Source organism: Sminthopsis crassicaudata, chromosome 5 (assembly GCF_048593235.1).
Source record: "Sminthopsis crassicaudata isolate SCR6 chromosome 5, ASM4859323v1, whole genome shotgun sequence".
Classification (NCBI taxonomy): domain Eukaryota; kingdom Metazoa; phylum Chordata; class Mammalia; order Dasyuromorphia; family Dasyuridae; genus Sminthopsis; species Sminthopsis crassicaudata.
The window spans coordinates 280834007-280854017 of record NC_133621.1 but is presented as its reverse complement, the minus strand read 5'-3'; the positions used below and the strand labels follow the sequence as shown (position 1 = coordinate 280854017).

Here is a 20011-nt window from a genome sequence, read left to right as displayed (position 1 = left end):
CCACATTTAAGCGTAAAAACATTATATTATCAAATGTAATATTTAATGTTTTAAGTGTTAAAGAGTTTTCACTTTTGGTTAAGTTATTTGGTTATTTTGGTTTAACATATGTAGAATAATTTGGTTAAACATTTATAAAATAATTTGGAAGTCAGAAAATTGATAGTGTAGCCTAACATTTATTGGGGAGATAAAGCAGATAAAAGTGACACAAACATTGCTTTGTAGTTTCAGGGTAGTAGACCTACAATTTGGTAATTAATTCATTAACCAAAGATAAAAAAGTTTCTATTATTTTAAAATAGAAAAATAGAGAATGTATGAAGTTTAAGATAGCGCTTATTTTTTAATTAACTATTTATTTGGGTTTATCAGTAGTTCTACCTTTTTTGTACAGGAATGGTACACTGAAAGCAAATCCAAAACCAGAAGGTTGCTCTGAACAGCTGATTTGGGATGTAGAGGGCTTATTACAGTCTTTCTGATTTTCAATTTGTTGATAATAAGTAAGTCTAAAAAAAAAGTAAACAAAATAAGTCTGCATCACCCAAATAAAATAATATATGCAACAAATCTTTATGTATCTCAAATATTAGACACTTTTAATATTTTTATTGTTTTAATAAAGTCTTTAATAAAGCAATACTAATCATTCAACTGAGATGTAATACATTTGTCTTCAGAGTCACAGTACTATAGAATTGTAGGCTTAAAACTGAAAAGGCTTATTAAGGGCATTAAGGGTAATCTTTTTATCAGTTAAATAACTAAATCCCAGAAAGGATACAGTTGTCCAGACAAGTTGTCCACACACAGTGAGAGGGATGATCTTTCCCCAGGACTTCTGACACCAAATTGAGCATATTTACCCCTACAAACTGCCTGTGAATTCTTAATGTTGGCCATTAACATATAGGATTCTTTTTCATTAGCACTCACATGAAGATATCCAAGATATAATGTGATTTTCCCTAAACCTTAACTTTAGGTCTCTTACAAGTGAGAGATGTCTGCAAGACATTAAAAAAGAAATAAACAACAACAAAACCCACTGCCTCTATCAATGTACACAATTATTATTATATTATATAATTTGTGAAGATCAAATACGAAAATGTATGTAAAACATTGGAAAATCTTAAAAACACTATTAAAATGGCAGTTATTATCATTATTACTTCTGAAAATTCTGATATCAGACTTGTGTGGTTCTAGCTCATATCTTTTTTGCCCGTGTTGTACTCAACTTCGATAATTTGAGTTGGTCATTTGCTCAATTTCTTCTTAGGATCCTTAAGTATGAAACAGAGGTCTATCCTCAAGAGGTTGCCTGTTTGCCCAGGGCTATTCTGAACATGTGGCAGTTGGAAGAGCTGGAATTTTCCAGGGACTTTGCCAGACAGTTGTTACATTATGCAAGTATAAAAACCATATTCACTTTCGATTTTATGGAGGAAAAATTCTTTTAGATGCAGTTACATAAAGACATTTAGAATTATGTTAGCACTTACAGAGGATAATCATATTGCTGAGCATACTGCTCAGCTGTCCATCCATACACATCTTGGATAGTGGGATCAGCATTATGGTGGAGAAGCAGAGTGACCAAATCTGATGATTCCTGAGTGACAGCAATCATAAGGGCCGTTCTAGAATAACAAAGAAACAATTCATTTTTAAAACTTTAAACTAATCACATTTAATCATGTTTCTAGATATACTTCAATAAGAAGATATCTCATATCATTTAGTCTTAATACACATATGCAACATGAACATATAGTGATGGAGAGGAGTATTTTGATTACTCAAGTGCAGCATTAGAAATGACAATGAAAACCAGACAGAAAGATGGAAAAGAGAACTTTTTTGTCCCCTTCCAATTTTAGTAGGGATTGTGAAATTAATCATAATTTAAAAAAATAGAGATTGTGTCAATGTTCCTTGGGTGACAAAATTAAGGCAATTCAGTTTGTTTACTGGCCTGAAAAGTAAAGTGGAAGCTCTTTGAAAGGGGTAGCTAGATGGCACAATGGATAGAAACCCAGCCCTGAAGTTAGGAGGACCTGAGTTCAAATTTGGGCTCAGACACTTAACATTTCCTAGCTGTGACACCCTGGGCAAGTCAGTAGCCCCAGTTGCCTCAGACAAAAAAACAAATAAACAAACAAACAAACAAAAACAATTAGAAACAATCTTATCAATTCCATTAAATTCTTACTCCAGTGCCCTATCATAATGTAGAAGTGACAATTGGTTGTCTAAAGCAAAATCAGATGAAGCTCTTTTATGTCTTAACTTTCTGAAAGTCTTTGAACATGAATACAGCAATGAACTTTCTTGTTTAGGGGAACACTTATGTAAATTTAGAAGAATTAATTGCCAGAAAGAGAGCACCAATTGATTTGGAGAAAGATCATTAACTCACAAAGTCAACTTATTAAAATTCTTAAGGAGCTGAACAAGTGGAAAGAATATCTATGTTGATGAAAACACAAATGTTTTCTGAAATACTTCTGAAGTACTGAGCTAATTGTATGCTGGATGATATATGGGTTTTTGATAAGCTAGTACTGATGAAAGATAGTACTATCCCTTGACTACTTAGTCATAAATGACAAAACAGCTTGATTCTGTTAAAGGTTCAGTTAGTGCAAGAAAAATCCTCACTGATGAAATCATAGATTTAAAAAGAAAAACTATTTATTTTGAAATATTAATAAGCTCTTTCTAGCAGATAGAAATATTAATTCTCTTTTTTCTCTGATCCTAACTCTCTAATATCAGATCTAAGAAAGGAGGAAAAAGTATGTTTGGATGGGAATTAAAAGATAATGAGAGATATTGAAACTGATGGAATCATAAACTTTAGTATTAGTAGTTAATATTATCATATGTCTAAAAAGGTGTGTTTTGTTTTGTTTTTTATTTTTATTAACATTGTGTTCAGCAGTCAAGATCGGGAAGTAAATAATAAATCATTTTGAGTCTTCCACATTAATCTCCAAACAACATAAAATTGCTCCCCAATGAAACTTCTATAATAGCAGAACCATCAAAAGGATGGAGTGAAACTATCTGTGAGTTTAAGAATCTTGGAAGATTGGCAGGAAAGATCTCCCTAGAATAAATGGGAAATGCAGTCCAGAACAAGAAGCATCTCAGGAAACTTACATCAGGTTCCACCTCAGCAAACCAGCAGTAGATTCTGAGTGTCAGCTCAGAGAATTAGGCAAAAGCTAACACCAGCACCTCCCATGTACCTCCATGTTGGCATGGCCAGGGGAACAGGCAAACTTCAGCTCCGAGTTTTTAGGATAGCTCCCTGGTAAACAAGAAACCCCCAGGGGCCAGAACTCATGTGTTTCAGTGTAGCCCTAGGAAAAGAGGTCAATTTCAAACCTAGAGGTACTTAAGCACACAGGCAGCCACAAGTGGTTAAACTGCTACTTGCTTCAGTGTATCTCTGGAAAAGTGCAGAAAAAGCCTTAGAAGAAGGCAGGCACAAACACTCGGACATTGGCTCAGTATAAGCCTCCAGCAGTGTCAGCTACTCTACCCCACCCCATCCCTAAAGAAAAAGAGAAAGTGGTTTCAGGCCCAGAAAGGACTTTTAGGAGAGCTCAAAAAATAGCTTAAAAATCATATAATTCAAGGGCAAAAAAATAAGAACTTTTCATTGGCATTTTGCCCATAGATATTTTCACATAGTTGCCCTCATCTATTCTGTCACCATAATAACTTTCTATGGTCAGATCTCTTTTTCTCATCCTTTAGCACTGCTGGAGGCCCTCAGGGTCTTACAGCCTGCTTGGTACTAAATTGAGCTGTTAGTGATAGTGTTTGGCATGTATTGAGGCCCTTGAGGAGCTTCTGCATTCACCCCCAATACGACAAAGGACAGGGTAATCCAATCACTGGCAGGTACCTGTTTGCTTAGGTGCCTGAAGGTTAGAGTTTACTTCTTTATCTGGGGCTACACTGAAAGGAGGTCTGGCCTCTGGAGCTTGCCTGTTTTCAAGGACCTAGACTGAAGCATGTGACCCTTGTCAGAGGTAGTCTCCCTGTTCCCCTGACTATACTGGGATATTTTGGGGATCCAATGTTGGCATTTGCTTACTCCACCATACTGGTTCTCAGTTTCTACATATGGTTCCTGAGGTGGGGCTTCCTACTGGCTTGCTTCCTGACTTGCATTGTGCTCCCCTTTTGCCTCACACATTTCCTGCTAATTTTTCAAGATTTTTGGGCTCACAATTTATTTCTCCCAGTATTTTTGATGATTCTTCTCTGCCCCGATTTGGTGTGGAAACTATTTTATGTTTGTTTTTTGGTGAATATGAGAGTGCTACACTGATTTCCTGCTTAGTTTTCTAGCTTTACTCCCAGAAGTCATTCAAAAATATTAAATGCATTCTTTTCAGATCTTAATGCAATAAGATAAAATTCATCAAAGGGCAGTGGGAAAAACAGTTAAATCATTAATAAAAAACTAAATAATCTAATCCTAAATTTAAAAACAAATTTTCAGAATCAATGCTAAATCAAGCCTCTTAATAGAATCTGGAGTGACAGAATCCACAAACTTTCATAGTATAATCATTTTCCAACTTAAGATACTTTGCAAGGATTTCAGGAAAGGTCTGGCTCAATTGGATGGGGAGATGTATATGTATACATATACATGTATATATGTATATATGTATATATAGATAGATAGATAGATAGATAGATAGATAGATAGATATAGATATAGATAGATAGACAGATAGATAGATAAATAGATAGATAGATAGATAGATATATAGATAGATAGATAGATAGATAGATATGTATACACACACATACATGCAAATTAATAGCAATGATCTGCAATGACCAGCTGTAAATGCCTTTCTTATTCTGAGTAGTACAATGATCCATATCTACTCTGAAGGACTTAGGATAAGAAATTGACCTCTCTTTTTCTCTCTCTCTCTTTCCCTCCAATCCTGCTTTTCTTTCTCTCCCTTTAAGTTTTATTTTTCTTTGAAGAAAAAACAAAAAGGATTTCATTATGATCTTATGCAAAAAGGCATGTTCATCAGTAGGAGTACTAACTTTACTTTTCTTAAAGATTGTTCTTGTTATTGTTGCTGTTGTTTGGGTGTTTTTGTTTGTTTTTACAATAAGAGAGTTCTATGTTTTCTTTCTCATCTATGGAAATGTTTTGCATAACTTCACATATAGTTTCTTAATAGGAACTGTGTGTAGGGACAAAGGAGAGAATGTGGAACTCACATTTTTGTTTTGTTTTACTTTTTATTTAATTTTATTTATTTTTAATTTTTTTAAATACATGTATATTTTCAATATTCAACATGCAAAATATTGTGTTCCAAATTTTTTCTCCTTCCATTTCCCTCACCCATCCCCAGTTAGCAAGTAATTCAATGTATTAAACATGTGCAATTCTTCAATACACATTTTCACAATTATTATGCTGCATAAGAAAACCAGGTCAAAAGGGGGGAAAAAAGAAAGAAAGAAAACAAAAAGGAAGCAAAGAGAAACAACATCAAAAGTGAAATACTATGTTGTGATTCCCACTGAGATCCCATAGTCCTCTCTCTGGGGTGCAAATGGCTCTCTTCATCATGAGACCACTGGAACTGGCCTGAATCACCTTGCTGTTGAAAAGAGCCATTTCTGTCAGAAATGATCATTGTATAATCTTATTGTTGCTGCATACAATGTTCTTAGTTTTCCTCACTTCACTTAGCATCAGTTTATGTAAGTCTCTCAAGACCACTCTGAAATCATCCTGCTGATTATTCCTGATAGAATAATATTATTCCAAAAATGTAATATGCCATAACTTGTTCAGCCACTCTCCAACTGATGGACATCCACTCAGTATCCACTTCATTGCCACTACAAAAAGGGCTGCTACAAATATTTTTGCCAACATAAGTCCTTTTTCCTTTTTTATGATATCTTGGGGATACAGGCCCAATAGGGACATTGCTTGTTTAAAGGGACATTGTTTCAACATTGTTTCATATTGCTCTTCAGAATGGTTGGATCAGTTTACTTCACCAACATACCCTCCAATATTTATCATTATCTTTTCCTGTCATCCTAGTCAATCTGGGAGGTATGTAGTTGTATCTCAGAGTTGTTTTAATTTGCATTCCTCTGACCAATAATGAATTAAAGTATCTTTTAAAGTGACTAGAAATAGTTTGGATTTCTTCATCTGAAATTGTTCATATCCTTTAACCATTTGTCAATTGGATAATGGTTTGTATTCTTATTAATTTTTATTTGAATTAATTCTCTCTATATATTTAGAAATTAGGCCTTTATCAGAGCCCTTGGAAGTAATTTTTCTCAGGTTACTGCTTTCCTTCTTATCTTTATTGGTTTTGCTTGTACAGATTTTTTTTGTGTGTGCAGAAAATTTTTAAATCACATTAATTTAAAATTAAATTATCCATTTTGTATTCCAGAATGTACTCTAGTTCTTCTTTGGCAACAAATTCTTTCCTTCCTCACTGAACTGAGATTATTCTTCTAATTTGCTTATAGTAACACTCTTTATGTCTAAATCATTATTCCATTCAACTTTTTCTTGGTATAAGGTATTAGGTTAGGATCAATCATTTTTCATTTTTTTTACGATTTCTTTGGAATGCAGGTAAGTAGAGACACTGCTGGTTCAAAGGGTATGCACAGTTTGATAACCCTTTGGGCATAGTTCCATATTGCTCTCCAGAATGGTTGGGTCAGTTCACAACTCCATCAGTAATATAATATTGTCTCAGTTTTCCCACATTCCATCTAACATTCATCATTATCTTTTCTTGTCATTTTAACCAATCTGAGAATTCTGTAATGGTACCTCAGAGTTGTCCTAATTTGCATTTCTCAGACCAATAATGATTTAGAACATTTTTTCACATGACTAGAAATGATTTTAATTTCATCATCTGAAAATTGTCTGTTTATATGCTTTAGCTACTAATCATTTGGCGAATGGCATGTCTTTTCTATAAATTTGGAACTCAAAACTTGTAAAAAGAAATGAAAAGGTTTAAATGTAACTGACAATAAGAATAAATAAATTTTCAAAAAGCGATTATAGGAACTTATTACCAGAATTATACAAAATGGTTACATAGCATTTATACCAGGAATAGAGAGCTGTCTGAATATCAGAAAAAACTAACAGCATAATTGACTATATCAATAACAAAACTAACAGAAATCATATAATTATCTCAATATATTCAGACAAAAGCATTCAACAAAATATAATATTAATTCATATTAAACAACAACAACAAGAGGATGTAGTAATAAATCAAATTTTCCTAAAAATGATAAATACCATCTATCTAAAACCATATTCAAGCATTATATGCAATGGGAATAATATGGTAGAAACATTTCCAGTAAACTCAGGAGTGAAATGAGGTTGTCTCTTATCCCCACTACTATTTAATATTGTATTAGAAATGTTAGCTTTAACAATAAGAGGGGGAAAAAGAAATGACAGGAATAGAGTTGGTAATGAGAAAACAAAACTATCATTATTTGCAGATGATATGGCATGTTTAGTTAATCAACTAAAAATACTAAAAAAGAATTAACTTTAGTAAAGCTGGATACAAAATAAATGCCCGTAAAAGAGAATGATATAAATGGGATGACATACCAAAATTTATGAAATGTAACCAAAACAGCATTAAATAAAGGTAAAATTTACTTCTCTAAATTCTTATATCAGTGAAATAGAAATAGAACAGATCAATGAATTGGGCCAGAAACTAAAAAAAAAAAAAAAAAAAAAAAAAAAAAACCTAGTAAGAGAGCAAATTTAAAAATCACTAATTCAGTGCCAAATGGAAATCCTCAAAATCAAATCTGAGATTCAAGAGATTTAACTTATTAAAAAAATGTAGTGGAAGTATTAAGCTAATAAATCCAATAGCTGCTTTTATGAAAAATCATTGAGATACATCATTAATTAATTAGATTTTTTTAAAGAGTGTTGAAAACCAAATTCCAGTATCAAAAAATATGAAATTATCACTAATGAAGAAATTAAAGCAATTATTGGCAAATATTTTGCCCAATTATGTGCTAATAAATATGAGGAAATCAATGAATATTTAGGAAATCATAAATTACCCAAGTTAAGTGAACCGGAAATAGAATGCCTAATTAAATAACTGCATCTTAGAAAAAGAAATTGAGCAAGCCATTATTGAACTCCTTAAGGAAAAAAAATCCCCAGTGCCCGATGGGTTCACTTGGGAATTCTAATAAACATTCAAAGAAAACTTCATTCTATGAGCATATACATTGCTAGGGAAAATAGGTGAAGGAGTCCTGCTAAATTCCTTTTATGCAACAAATATGGTGCTATACCTAAATAAGGAAGTGCTAGATAGAGAAATAAAATTATACTCTAATAAAATAAAATGATAAAAGTTGAAGAAAAGATAGGAAAATTGGGACATTTATGCATTGTTGGTGGAGTTGTGAACTGATCCAACCTTTCTGAAGAACAATTTGGAATTATAGCCAAAGGAGGAGAAAACTGTGAATACCAGCAATGCTATGTTTGTACCCCTATGAGATGATAAGAAAGGGGGAAACCCCGGAAAGCCAGCGTCTCTCAGAACCCGGCCACCCCCAACCCCCACCTGGACTGATTCAGCGCGTTCTCAGAGCCTCAGAGTGCAGACTCAGTACAGTCATCGTTGTTCTGTTAGTGGCTCTCTGCTGCCCTACCCCCAGTCTGTAGAGGAAGCCCATTAATACCATCCATCCCCATCCCCCGCAAAACAGATCAATTGTTTCTCTTGTCAATTTTTTTTTCTTCGATTCCTACTCTGACAAAATGAACAAAAATTTCAAAAGGGTTCTAACCATTGACAGCTTTTGTATAGAGAGAGAGCAGACTTCAAACACTGAGGAGACTAAAAACAGACTGTCCCTAGAGGAATCCCCTAAGGGGGATATGAGCTGCTCCTCAATACAAAAGAATCTCATAGAGGAAATCAAAAAGGCTCTCACTCTCACAAGAGAGCTGGAAGACAAATGGGAAAAGGAAAGGGAAGCTTGGCAAGAGAGCCTGGAGAAGTCATCCCATGCATTTAAAGACAGGGTGGATAAAGAAATCAAATCATTGAGAAACAAGATTAGTGAGCTGGAAAAGGTAAACAGCTCCAAGGAAAACAGGATTAGTGAGCTGGCAAAAGAAAACAGCTCTCTAAAGAATAAAATGGATAAAATGGAAAAAAAATTCCATAGAAGAAAAAAACTCAATTGGACAATTACAAAGAGATATAAAAAAAGTGAGTGAAGAAAATACATCATTGAAAATTAGACTCGAATAAGTAGAAATGAATGACTCAAGGAGAAACCAAGGGGTAGTCAAGCAAAACCAGAGAAATGAAACAATTGAAAAGAATGTCAAGTACCTTATTAGAAAGACAACAGACCTGGAAAACAGATCCAAGAGAGACGATTTGAGAATAATCGGTCTCCCTGAAAAATGGGAGGAAAAAAAGAGATTGGACACCATTTTCGATGAAATTATCAAAGAGAACTGCCCAGATGTTCTGGAAACAGAGGGTAAAATAGACATTGAAAACATTCATCGATCACCTACTGAAAGGGAACCTAAAAGCAAAACGCCAAGAAATATAGTGGCCAAGTTCAAGAACCATCAGACAAAGCAAAAGATATTGGAAGCTGCTAGAACAAAGCAATTCAGATATGGAGGATCTACAATAAGAATAACCCAGGATCTAGCAGCGTCCGCATTAAAAGAACAAAGGGCCTGGAACATGATATTCCAAAAGGCTAAGGGACTTGGTATGCAGCCAAGAATAACTTACCCAGCAAGAATGAGCATCGTTTTCCAGGGAAGAAGATGGACATTTAACGAAATAAATGAATTCCATCTATTTTTGATGAAAAAAACAGATTTACATCAAAGGTTTGATCTTCAAATACAGAACTCAAGAGATTTCTAAAAAGGTAAAAAGAAATCTTGAGAACTATACTTCTGCCAAAAAAATATGTAAAGAACATATATACAATTTGTCTTAGAAACTAGAGGTGGAAAGGAAATTATATCATAAAAAAGGGTAAAGTGGTGGGACTACATCTCATGAAGAGGCAAAGGTAACCTATTATATCTGAGAGAAAGAAAGGAGGGAGATGAACATAGTGTGTCTCAATCGACATATTCAATTAATGGTGAAACTTCTTCCACTTCATTGAAAAGTGAAAGGGAAGGAGTAAGCTAAGGGGAAGGGAATACAGAAATTTTGAGGAAAAGGGGTAAAATAAGGGGAGGAACTTTAAGGTGGGGGAGGGATCCTAAAAATGGAGGGCTGTGAAAAGCAAGTGGTGTTCACCACTTTAATACTGGGTAGGGGGGGATGGCGGAGAAGAAACACACGTCTCTGTGAACGTCCTCACTCCCTCACAACCAATTAGATAAATTAAGTCTCAGAATTAGCTCAGGACTGATAGATACCATAAGGACTGGAAGCACGACTTACCAGCTGAAGAGAATCTGGAGTTTCAACAGGAAAGGTCAGTTCCCGGGGGAGGAATAAGAGAGACCAGCACAGACGGTGGGGTAGTGGCACACTGCGCCCATTGCGCTGGGAAGGGCTCTGGGATCAGATAAGCCACTGAGGTAAAGGAATCTGGCACAGGCTGTTAGCTCTTCTCTGCTAATTATTTAGCAGTTCAGAAGAGAAAGCCAAAATATTTTAAAACTCAGATTAGATTTTCCCTGGACCCTGAAGGTGACTCAGCAGATCTCGGCACCAGGGGGTGTGGCGTCAGCTACCTCCTGAGAATAGTTAAGAGATTGACAAGTGGGTGGATACGGCCCAAGGCAACACACACTGCCTAGCTTAGCTGGAGGGAGTGGAACTCAGCTCCAGGAAGTCCCAGAGAAGCGAAACCTTTGAACTAGGGACCAAGGTTTCTGGCAGACACTTCCAGTTTGAGCACAGGGGCTTTTCACATGACCTGCTGCAGACATCCACTCCCCACCCGGACACATAGGCTGGGCTTTGTGCTGTCTTTACTATTCTACGCCCTCGAAGCACAGTAGCGCTAATCACCTCTGAGGCACTTCCAGGGAGGGGGTGGGGAACTCTCTCCCAGAGCTCCATCTTAGCTCAGGCGCAGGAGCCTCTGCATCCATCTGGTCTGGGAGGAAGCTGGTAAAGAAGTAAATAAATAATTTCCTACCCCAGGGACAGACCCCAAAAGATTTTTTTAAATATGAGCAAAAAAGCTAGAAAAACCATAGATTCCTTCTATACAGAGAAAGAGCGGGTATCCAACCCCGAGGAAGGTAACAGCAGAGAGTCAGCAGATAACAACCTAAAGGGGAACGATTCCTGCCCCGCATTACATAACTCTCTCCTAGAAGAAACTCGTAAAAAATTGAGGGAGATTGAAGAAAAATGGGGAAAGGAAAGGGAAGCTATGATAGAGAATAACAACGTCCTGCAATTGGAGTTGGAAAAAATAAAGAATTCACAGGAGATGCAGGGAAACGAAATTTACGAATTAGAAAAGGTTAAAAAAACACAGGAAAGTAGGATTTCTGAATTGGAAAAGATAAAAAAGTCTCAAGAAAATAGAATTTCTGAATTGGAAAAAGAAAATAATTCTCAAAAAAAAAAATTAGGGAAATGGAAAAAAATTCAATAGAGCAAAATAATTCATTTAAAAACGAAATTGGGCATTTACAAAAAGAACTAAAAACTGTGAAAGAAGAAAATAACTCCTTAAAAGTCAGGATGGAACAAATAGAAATGAATGATTCACAGAGAACCCAAGAATCAGTCAAACAAAACAAAAAAAATGAGAAGCTGGAGAACAACGTCAAATACTTACTGGGAAAATCTATAGACCTGGAAAATAGATCTAGGAGAGATAATCTGCGGATTATTGGACTTCCCGAAAACTATGATCAAAAAAAGAGCCTAGATTCTATTTTACAGGAAATTATCAAAGAGAACTGTCCAGAGATAATAGAAACAGAAGGGAAAGTAGATGTGGAAAGAATTCATCGAACTCCTTCTGAAATAGACCCTAAAAAAAGAACACCACGGAATATAGTGGCTAAGCTGCAGAATTACCACACAAAGGAGAAAATCCTGCAAGCAGCTAGAAAAAAAACAATTTAAATACCAAGGTGCCACAATAAGGGTCACCCAAGATCTGGCTGCCTCCACATTAAAAGATAGAAGGGCCTGGAACCTGATATTCCGTAAGGCAAAAGATCAAGGACTGCAACCAAGAATGAACTACCCAGCTAAGTTTAGCATCTTTTTCCATGGAAGAAGATGGTCATTCAATGAAACAGAGGAATTCTATATGTTTCTAAGAAAAAAACCAGACTTAAACAAAAAATTTGATCTACATACACAAGACTGAAGAGAAACAGAAAAAGGTACACAGAACCCTTGAGAACTGTAACTCTGTGGTGGGTATATAAAAAATACTCAAGGATAATTTGATTTTACTGATATAAAAGAAAAAAAGGGGGGTGTAATAAAGGGAAGGAGGTCGGTTCAGAAAAAGGGGAAGGAGTGATAAAAAGAGGGAAACTACATCCCAGGAAGAGGCATAGAAAATACACCATATCTGAGGGAAATTAGTGAGGGGGAGAATCATTGTGTGAATCTTACTCTCATCAGGAGAGGCTCAAAAAGTAAATAATTAACATATTTGTTTTTCAGAGAATTTTTCTCTCACCTCATTAAAAGGGGGGAGAGGAAAAGGGAAAAGGGAAAGGAGAATAAGTGAAGGGACTTGGAGGGAGGGGGGAGGGATCCTAAAAAAAAAAAAAAAAGAGGGAGGGTTGCGCGTCACAAGGGGGGTCTGTAAATTAAATATCGGGGAGGGGGATCAGGGTGGTCAAGGGAAAAAAGCATAATCTGGGGATAATACGATGGCAGGAAATACAGAATTAGTAATTTTAACTGTAAATGTAAATGGGATGAACGATCCCATCAAACGGAGACGGATAGCAGATTGGATCAAAAAGCAGAACCCTACAATATGTTGCCTACAGGAAACACACTTAAAGCAGGGAGATACATACAGAATAAAGGTAAAAGGTTGGAACAGAGCCTATTATGCTTCAGGTAAAGCCAAAAAAGCAGGGGTAGCTATCCTTATCTCAGATCAAGCAAAAGCAGAAGTAGATCTCGTTAAAAAAGATAAGGAAGGAAACTATATCCTGCTGAAAGGTAGCATAAATAATGAAGCCATATCAATACTAAACATATATGCACCAAGTGGTATAGCATCTAACTTTCTAAAGGAAAAGTTAAGAGAACTACAAGAAGAAATAGACAGTAAAACTATAATAGTGGGAGATCTCAACCTTGCACTCTCAGATTTAGACAAATCAAACCACAAAACAAATAAGAAAGAAATTAAAAAAGTAAATAGAATATTAGAAAAACTAGGTATGATAGACCTTTGGAGAAAACTGAATGGCAATAGGAAGGAATATACTTTCTTCTCAGCAGTTCATGGATCCTATACAAAAATTGACCATATATTAGGACATAAAGATCTCAAAATTAAATGTAGGAAGGCAGAAATAATAAATGCCTTCTTCTCAGATCACAATGCAATAAAAGCTACATTCAGTAAAAAGTTAGGGGTAAATAGACCAAAAAGTAATTGGAAACTGAATAATCTCATCTCAAAGAATGACTGGGTGAAAGAGCAAATTATAGAAACAATTAACAATTTCACCCAAGATAATGACAATGATGAGACATCATATCAAAATCTTTGGGATGCAGCTAAAGCAGTAATAAGGGGAAATTTTATATCTTTAGAGGCTTATTTGAAGAAAATTGAGAAAGAGAAGATTAACGAATTGGGCTTACCACTTAAAAGGCTAGAAAAAGACCAAATTATAAACCCCCAACTAAAAATTAAACTTGAAATACAAAAATTAAAAGGAGAAATCAATAAAATTGAAAGTAAAAAAACTATTGAATTAATAAATAAAACCAAGAGTTGGTTTTATGAAAAAGCCAATAAAATAGATAAACCTTTGGTAAATTTGATCAAAAAAAAGAAAGAGGAAAATCAAATTGATAGTCTTACAAATGAAAAGGGGGATCTTTCCACCAATGAAGAGGAAATTAGAGAAATAATAAGGAGTTACTTTGCCCAACTTTATGCCAATAAATTTGATAATTTAAGTGAAATGGATGACTTCCTCCAAAAATATAGGCTCCCTAGATTAACAGAGGAGGAGATAAATTGCTTAAATAGTCCCATTTCAGAAAAAGAAATAGAACAAGCTATTAATAAACTCCCCAGGAAAAAATCCCCAGGGCCAGATGGATTCACATGTGAATTCTACCAAACATTTAAAGAACAATTAGCCCCAATGTTATATAAATTATTTGAAAAAATAGGGGATGAAGGAGTCCTACCAAACTCCTTTTATGACACAGACATGGTACTGATACCTAAACCAGGTAGATCGAAAACTGAGAAAGAAAATTATAGACCAATCTCCTTAATGAATATTGATGCTAAAATCTTAAATAAGATATTAGCAAAAAGACTTCAGAAAATCATCTCCAAGATAATACACTATGATCAAGTAGGATTTATTCCAGGAATGCAGGGCTGGTTTAATATTAGGAAAACTATTAATATAATTGACCATATTAATAATCAAATTAATAAGAACCATATGATCATCTCAATAGATGCAGAAAAAGCATTTGACAAAATCCAACATCCATTCCTACTAAAAACTCTTGAGAGTATAGGAATAAATGGACTATTCCTTGAAATAATAAGGAGCATATATTTAAGACCTTCAGTAAGCATAATATGCAATAGAAATAAACTGCAACCTTTCCCAGTAAGATCAGGAGTGAAACAAGGTTGCCCACTATCACCATTACTATTCAATATAGTACTAGAAACGCTAGCCTCGGCAATAAGAGCCGAGAAAGAGATTCAAGGAATTAGAGTAGGAAATGAGGAAATTAAACTATCACTTTTTGCAGATGACATGATGGTATACTTCGAGAACCCCAAAGACTCTGCTAAAAAGCTACTAGAAATAATTCAAAATTTCAGCAAAGTGGCAGGATACAAAATAAATCCACATAAATCCTCGGCATTTTTATATATCACTAACAAAATGCAACAGCAAGAGATACAAAGAGAAATTCCATTCTAAACAAATGTTGAGAGTATAAAATATTTGGGAATCCATCTACCAAAGAAAAGTCAGGAATTATATGAGAAAAATTACAAAACACTTGCCACAAAAATAAAATCAGATTTAAATAATTGGAAAGACATTCAGTGCTCTTGGATAGGCCGAGCGAATATAATAAAGATGACAATACTCCCCAAACTAATCTATTTATTTAGTGCTATACCAATCAGACTCCCAAGAAACTATTTCAATGACCTAGAAAAAATAACAACAAAATTCATATGGAAGAATAAAAGGTCGAGAATTGCAAGGGAACTAATGAAAAAAAAACTCAGAGGAAGGTGGTCTAAGTGTACCTGATCTAAAGCTATATTATATAGCAGCAGTCACCAAAACCATTTGGTATTGGCTAAGAAATAGACCGGTAGATCAGTGGAACAGATTAGATACAAAGGACAAAAAAGGGTACATCTATAGCAATCTAATCTTTGACAAACCCAAAGATTCCAACATTAGGGATAAAAATTCATTATTCGGAAAAAACTGTTGGGAAAACTGGAAATTAGTATGGCAGAAATTAGATATGGATCCACACTTAACACCATATACCAAGATAAGATCAAAATGGGTCCATGATTTAGGCATAAAGAGGGAGATAATAAATAGATTAGAGGAACAGAGGATAATCTACCTCTCAGACTTGTGGAGGAGGAAGGAATTTATGACCAGAGGAGAACTAGAGATCATTATTGATCACAAAATAGAAGATTTTGATTACATCAAACTAAAAAGTTTCTGTACAAATAATACTAATGCAAACAACATTAGAAGGGAAGTAACAAATTGGGAAAATATTTTTAAAAACAAAGGTTCTGACAAAGGTCTCATTTCCAAAATATATAGAGAACTAACCATAATTTATAAGAAACCGAACCATTCTCCAATTGATAAATGGTCAAAGGATATGAACAGACAATTCACAGAGGAAGAAATTGAAACTATATCCACTCACATGAAAGAGTGTTCCAAATCACTACTGATCAGAGAAATGCAAATTAAGACCACTCTGAGATACTACTACACACCTGTCATATTGGCTAAGATGACAGGAACAAATAATGATAAATGTTGGAGGGGATGTGGGGAAATTGGGACACTAATACATTGCTGGTGGAGTTGCGAAAGAATCCAGCCATAGTGGAGAGCAATCTGGAATTATGCCCAAAAAGTTATCAAACTGTGCATACCCTTTGACCCAGCAGAGCTACTACTGGAATTATATCCCAAAGAAATACTAAAGAGCGGAAAGAGACATATATGTGCCAAAATGTTTGTGGCAGCTCTTTTTGTTGTAGCTAGAAACTGGAAGATGAATGGATGCCCATCAGTTGGAGAATGGTTGGGTAAATTGTGGTATATGAAGGTTATGGAATATTATTGCTCTGTAAGAAATGACCAGCAGGAGGAATACAGAGAGGCCTGGAGAGACTTAAATCAACTGATGCTGAGTGAAATGAGCAGAACCAGAAGATCACTGTACACTTCAACAACAATACTGTATGAGGATGTATTCTGATGGAGGTGGAAATCTTCAACATAAAGAAGATCCAACTCACTTCCAGTTGATCAATGATGGACAGAGGTAGCTACACCCAGAGAAGAAACACTGGGAAGTGAATGTAAATTGTTAGCACTAATATCTGTCTGCCCAGGTTGCATGTACCTTCGGATTCTAATGTTTATTGTGCAACAAGAAAATGATATTCACACACATGTATTGTACCTAGACTATATTGTAACACATGTAAATTGTATGGGATTGCCTGTCATTGGGGGGAGGGAATAGAGGGAGGGGGGGTAATTTGGAAAAATGAATACAAGGGATAATATTATAAAAAAAGTATATATATATAATTTAAAAAATTAAAAAAAAAAAAGAATTTGGCCCCATATCATTTGGTGCATATATGTTTAGTATTGATATTATTTCAGTGTCTATGACAAAGCTTCTTAAATTGAGTCACGAAAAATTTAGCATCAATAAAACTATAAAATATCCCACTAAGATTTAATTCATTATATAAAAATAAACAAGTGTATCCATGTAATTAGTATGGAAATTTGCTTTTGTCTTTAATGAATGGTAATATACATAATATACATACACATACATATACACCAAAAACTGTTTTAAAATAAATTTGTTCATGATTAGAAATTAAAAAAAAAAAAATACTGGGTAGGGGTGTAAGAGGCAAGGAAAGGGGAAAAGCATAAGCAGGGGTTAATAGGATGCTAAGCAATATAGAATTAGTCCTTCTAACCATAAATGTGAACAGGGCAAACTGCCTCATTAAGAGGAAGCTGTTAGCAGACTGGATTAAAAGTCAGAATCCTACTATATGTTGTTTACAGGAAACACACCTGAAACAGGGTGATGCATTCAAACTAAAAGTAAAAGGGTGGAGCAGAATCTATTATGCTTCAGGCAAAACCAAAAAAGCAGGGGTAGCCATCCACATGTCAGATCAAGCAAAAACAAAAATTGATCAAATTAAAAGAGATAAGGAATGGCATTATATCCTGCTAAAGGGCAGCATCAATAATGAAGCAGTATCAATATTAAACGTATATGCACCAAGTGGTGCAGCATCTAAATTCTTAAAAGAGAAATTAAGAGAGCTGCAAGAGGAAATAGATAGCAAAATTAAAATAGTGGGACATCTCAACTTTGCACTCTCAGAATTAGATAAATCAAACCACAAAATAAATAAGAAAGAAGTCAAACAGGTAAATAGAATACTAGAAAAGTTTGATATGTTAGGTCTCTGGCGAAAGCTAAATGGAGACAGAAAGGAGTATACTTCCTTCTCAGCAGTTCATGGAACCTATACAAAAATTGATCATATACTAGGGCATAAAAACCTCAAAAGCAAATGCAGTAAGGCAGAAATAGTAAATGCATCCTTTTCAGACCACAATGCAATCAAAATTACATTTAATAAAATGCCAGGGGAAAATAGACCAAAAAATAATTGGAAACTAAATAATCTTAAAGAATGACTGGGTAAAACAGCAAATCATAGACATAATTAATAACTTCACCCAAGAAAATGACAATAATGAGACATCATACCAAAATGTGTAGGATACAGCCAAAGCAGTAATAAGGGGAAGTTTTATATCTCTAGAGGCCTACTTGCATAAAATAGAGAAAGAGAGGGTCAACGAATTGGGCTTACAACTAAAATTGCTAGAAAAGGAACAAATTAAAACCCCCCAGAAAAACACAAAACTTGAAATTCAAAAAATAAAAGGTGAGATTAATAAAATTGAAAGTAAAAAAAACTATTGAATTAATTAATAAAACTAAGAGTTGGTTCTATGAAAAAAGCAACAAAATAGACAAACCCTTAGTAAACCTGATTAAAAAAAGGAAAGAGAAAAAGCAAACTGTTAGTCTTGAAAGTGAAAAGGGTGAACTCACCACTAATGAAGAGTTAATTAGAACAATAGTTAGGAGCTACTTTGCTCAACTTTATGCCAATAAATTCGATAACTTCAATGAAATGGAAGAATACCTTCAAAAATACAGCTTGCCCAGATTAACAGAGGAAGAAGTAAGTAGTCTAAATAGTCCCATCTCAGAAAAATAAATAGACCAAGCTATTAACCAACTTCCTAAGAAAAGTCCCCAGGACCAGATGGATTTACATCTGAATTCTACCAAACACTTAAAGAACAACTAACTCCAATGCTATGTAAACTATTTGAAGAAATAGGGATTGAAGGAGTCCTACCAAATTCCTTCTATGACACAGACATGGTACTGATACCTAAACCAGGTAGATTGAAAACTGAGAAAGAAAACTATACACCAATTTCCTTAGTGAATATTGATGCTAAAATCTTAAATAAGATATTAGCAAATAGACTTCAGAAAATCATCCCCAGGATAATACACTATGACCAAGTGGGATTTATACCAGGAATGCAGGGCTGGTATAATATTAGGAAAACTATTAGTATAATTGACCATATTAATAATCACATTAATAACAACCATATGATCATCTCAATAGATGCAGAAAAAGCATTTGATAAAATCCAACATCCATTCCTATTAAAAACGCTTGAGAGTATAGGAATAAATGGACTATTCCTTGAAATAATAAGGAGCATATATTTAAAACCTTCAGTAAACATCATATGTAATGGCGATAAACTAGAACCTTTCCCTATAAGATCAGGAGTGAAACAAGGTTGCCCAGTATCACCATTATTTTTCAATATAGTACTAGAAACTCTAGCCTCGGCAATAAGAGCCGAGAAAGAGATTCAAGGAATTAGAGTAGGAAATGTGGAAATCAAATTATCACTTTTCGCAGATGACGTGATGGTATACTTAGAGAACCCCAAAGACTCTGCTAAAAAGCTATTAGAAATAAGTCAGAATTTTAGCAAAGTGGCAGAATACAAAATAAATCCACATAAATCCTCGGCATTTTTATATATCACTGACAAAATGCAACAGCAAGAGATACAAAGAGAAATTCCATTCAAAATAACGGTCGATAGTATGAAATATTTGGGAATATATCTACCAAAGGAGAGTCAGGAATTATATGAGCAAAATTACAAAACACTTGCCACAAAAATAAAGTCAGATTTAAATAATTGGAAAGACATTCGGTGCTCTTGGATAGGCCGAGCGAATATAATTAAAATGACAATACTCCCTAAACTAATCTATTTATTTAGTGCTAT

At 34.6% G+C, this 20011-nt stretch overlaps 1 protein-coding gene across 12 annotated transcripts in view; it reads right to left on the bottom strand.

Moving 5' to 3' along the window:
- LOC141544742 (uncharacterized) overlaps positions 1-20011 on the bottom strand; it is a 146522-nt gene that overhangs the window by 50886 nt on the left and 75625 nt on the right. For all 12 annotated transcript variants that reach the window (XM_074271249.1, XM_074271238.1, XM_074271240.1 and 9 more), the window contains exons 5-6: positions 1512-1649; positions 385-512 (exon numbers count right to left, since the gene is read on the bottom strand). In XM_074271249.1, the coding sequence (XP_074127350.1) occupies positions 385-512; positions 1512-1649 (266 nt within the window). The remainder of the gene's footprint in view (positions 1-384; positions 513-1511; positions 1650-20011) is intronic.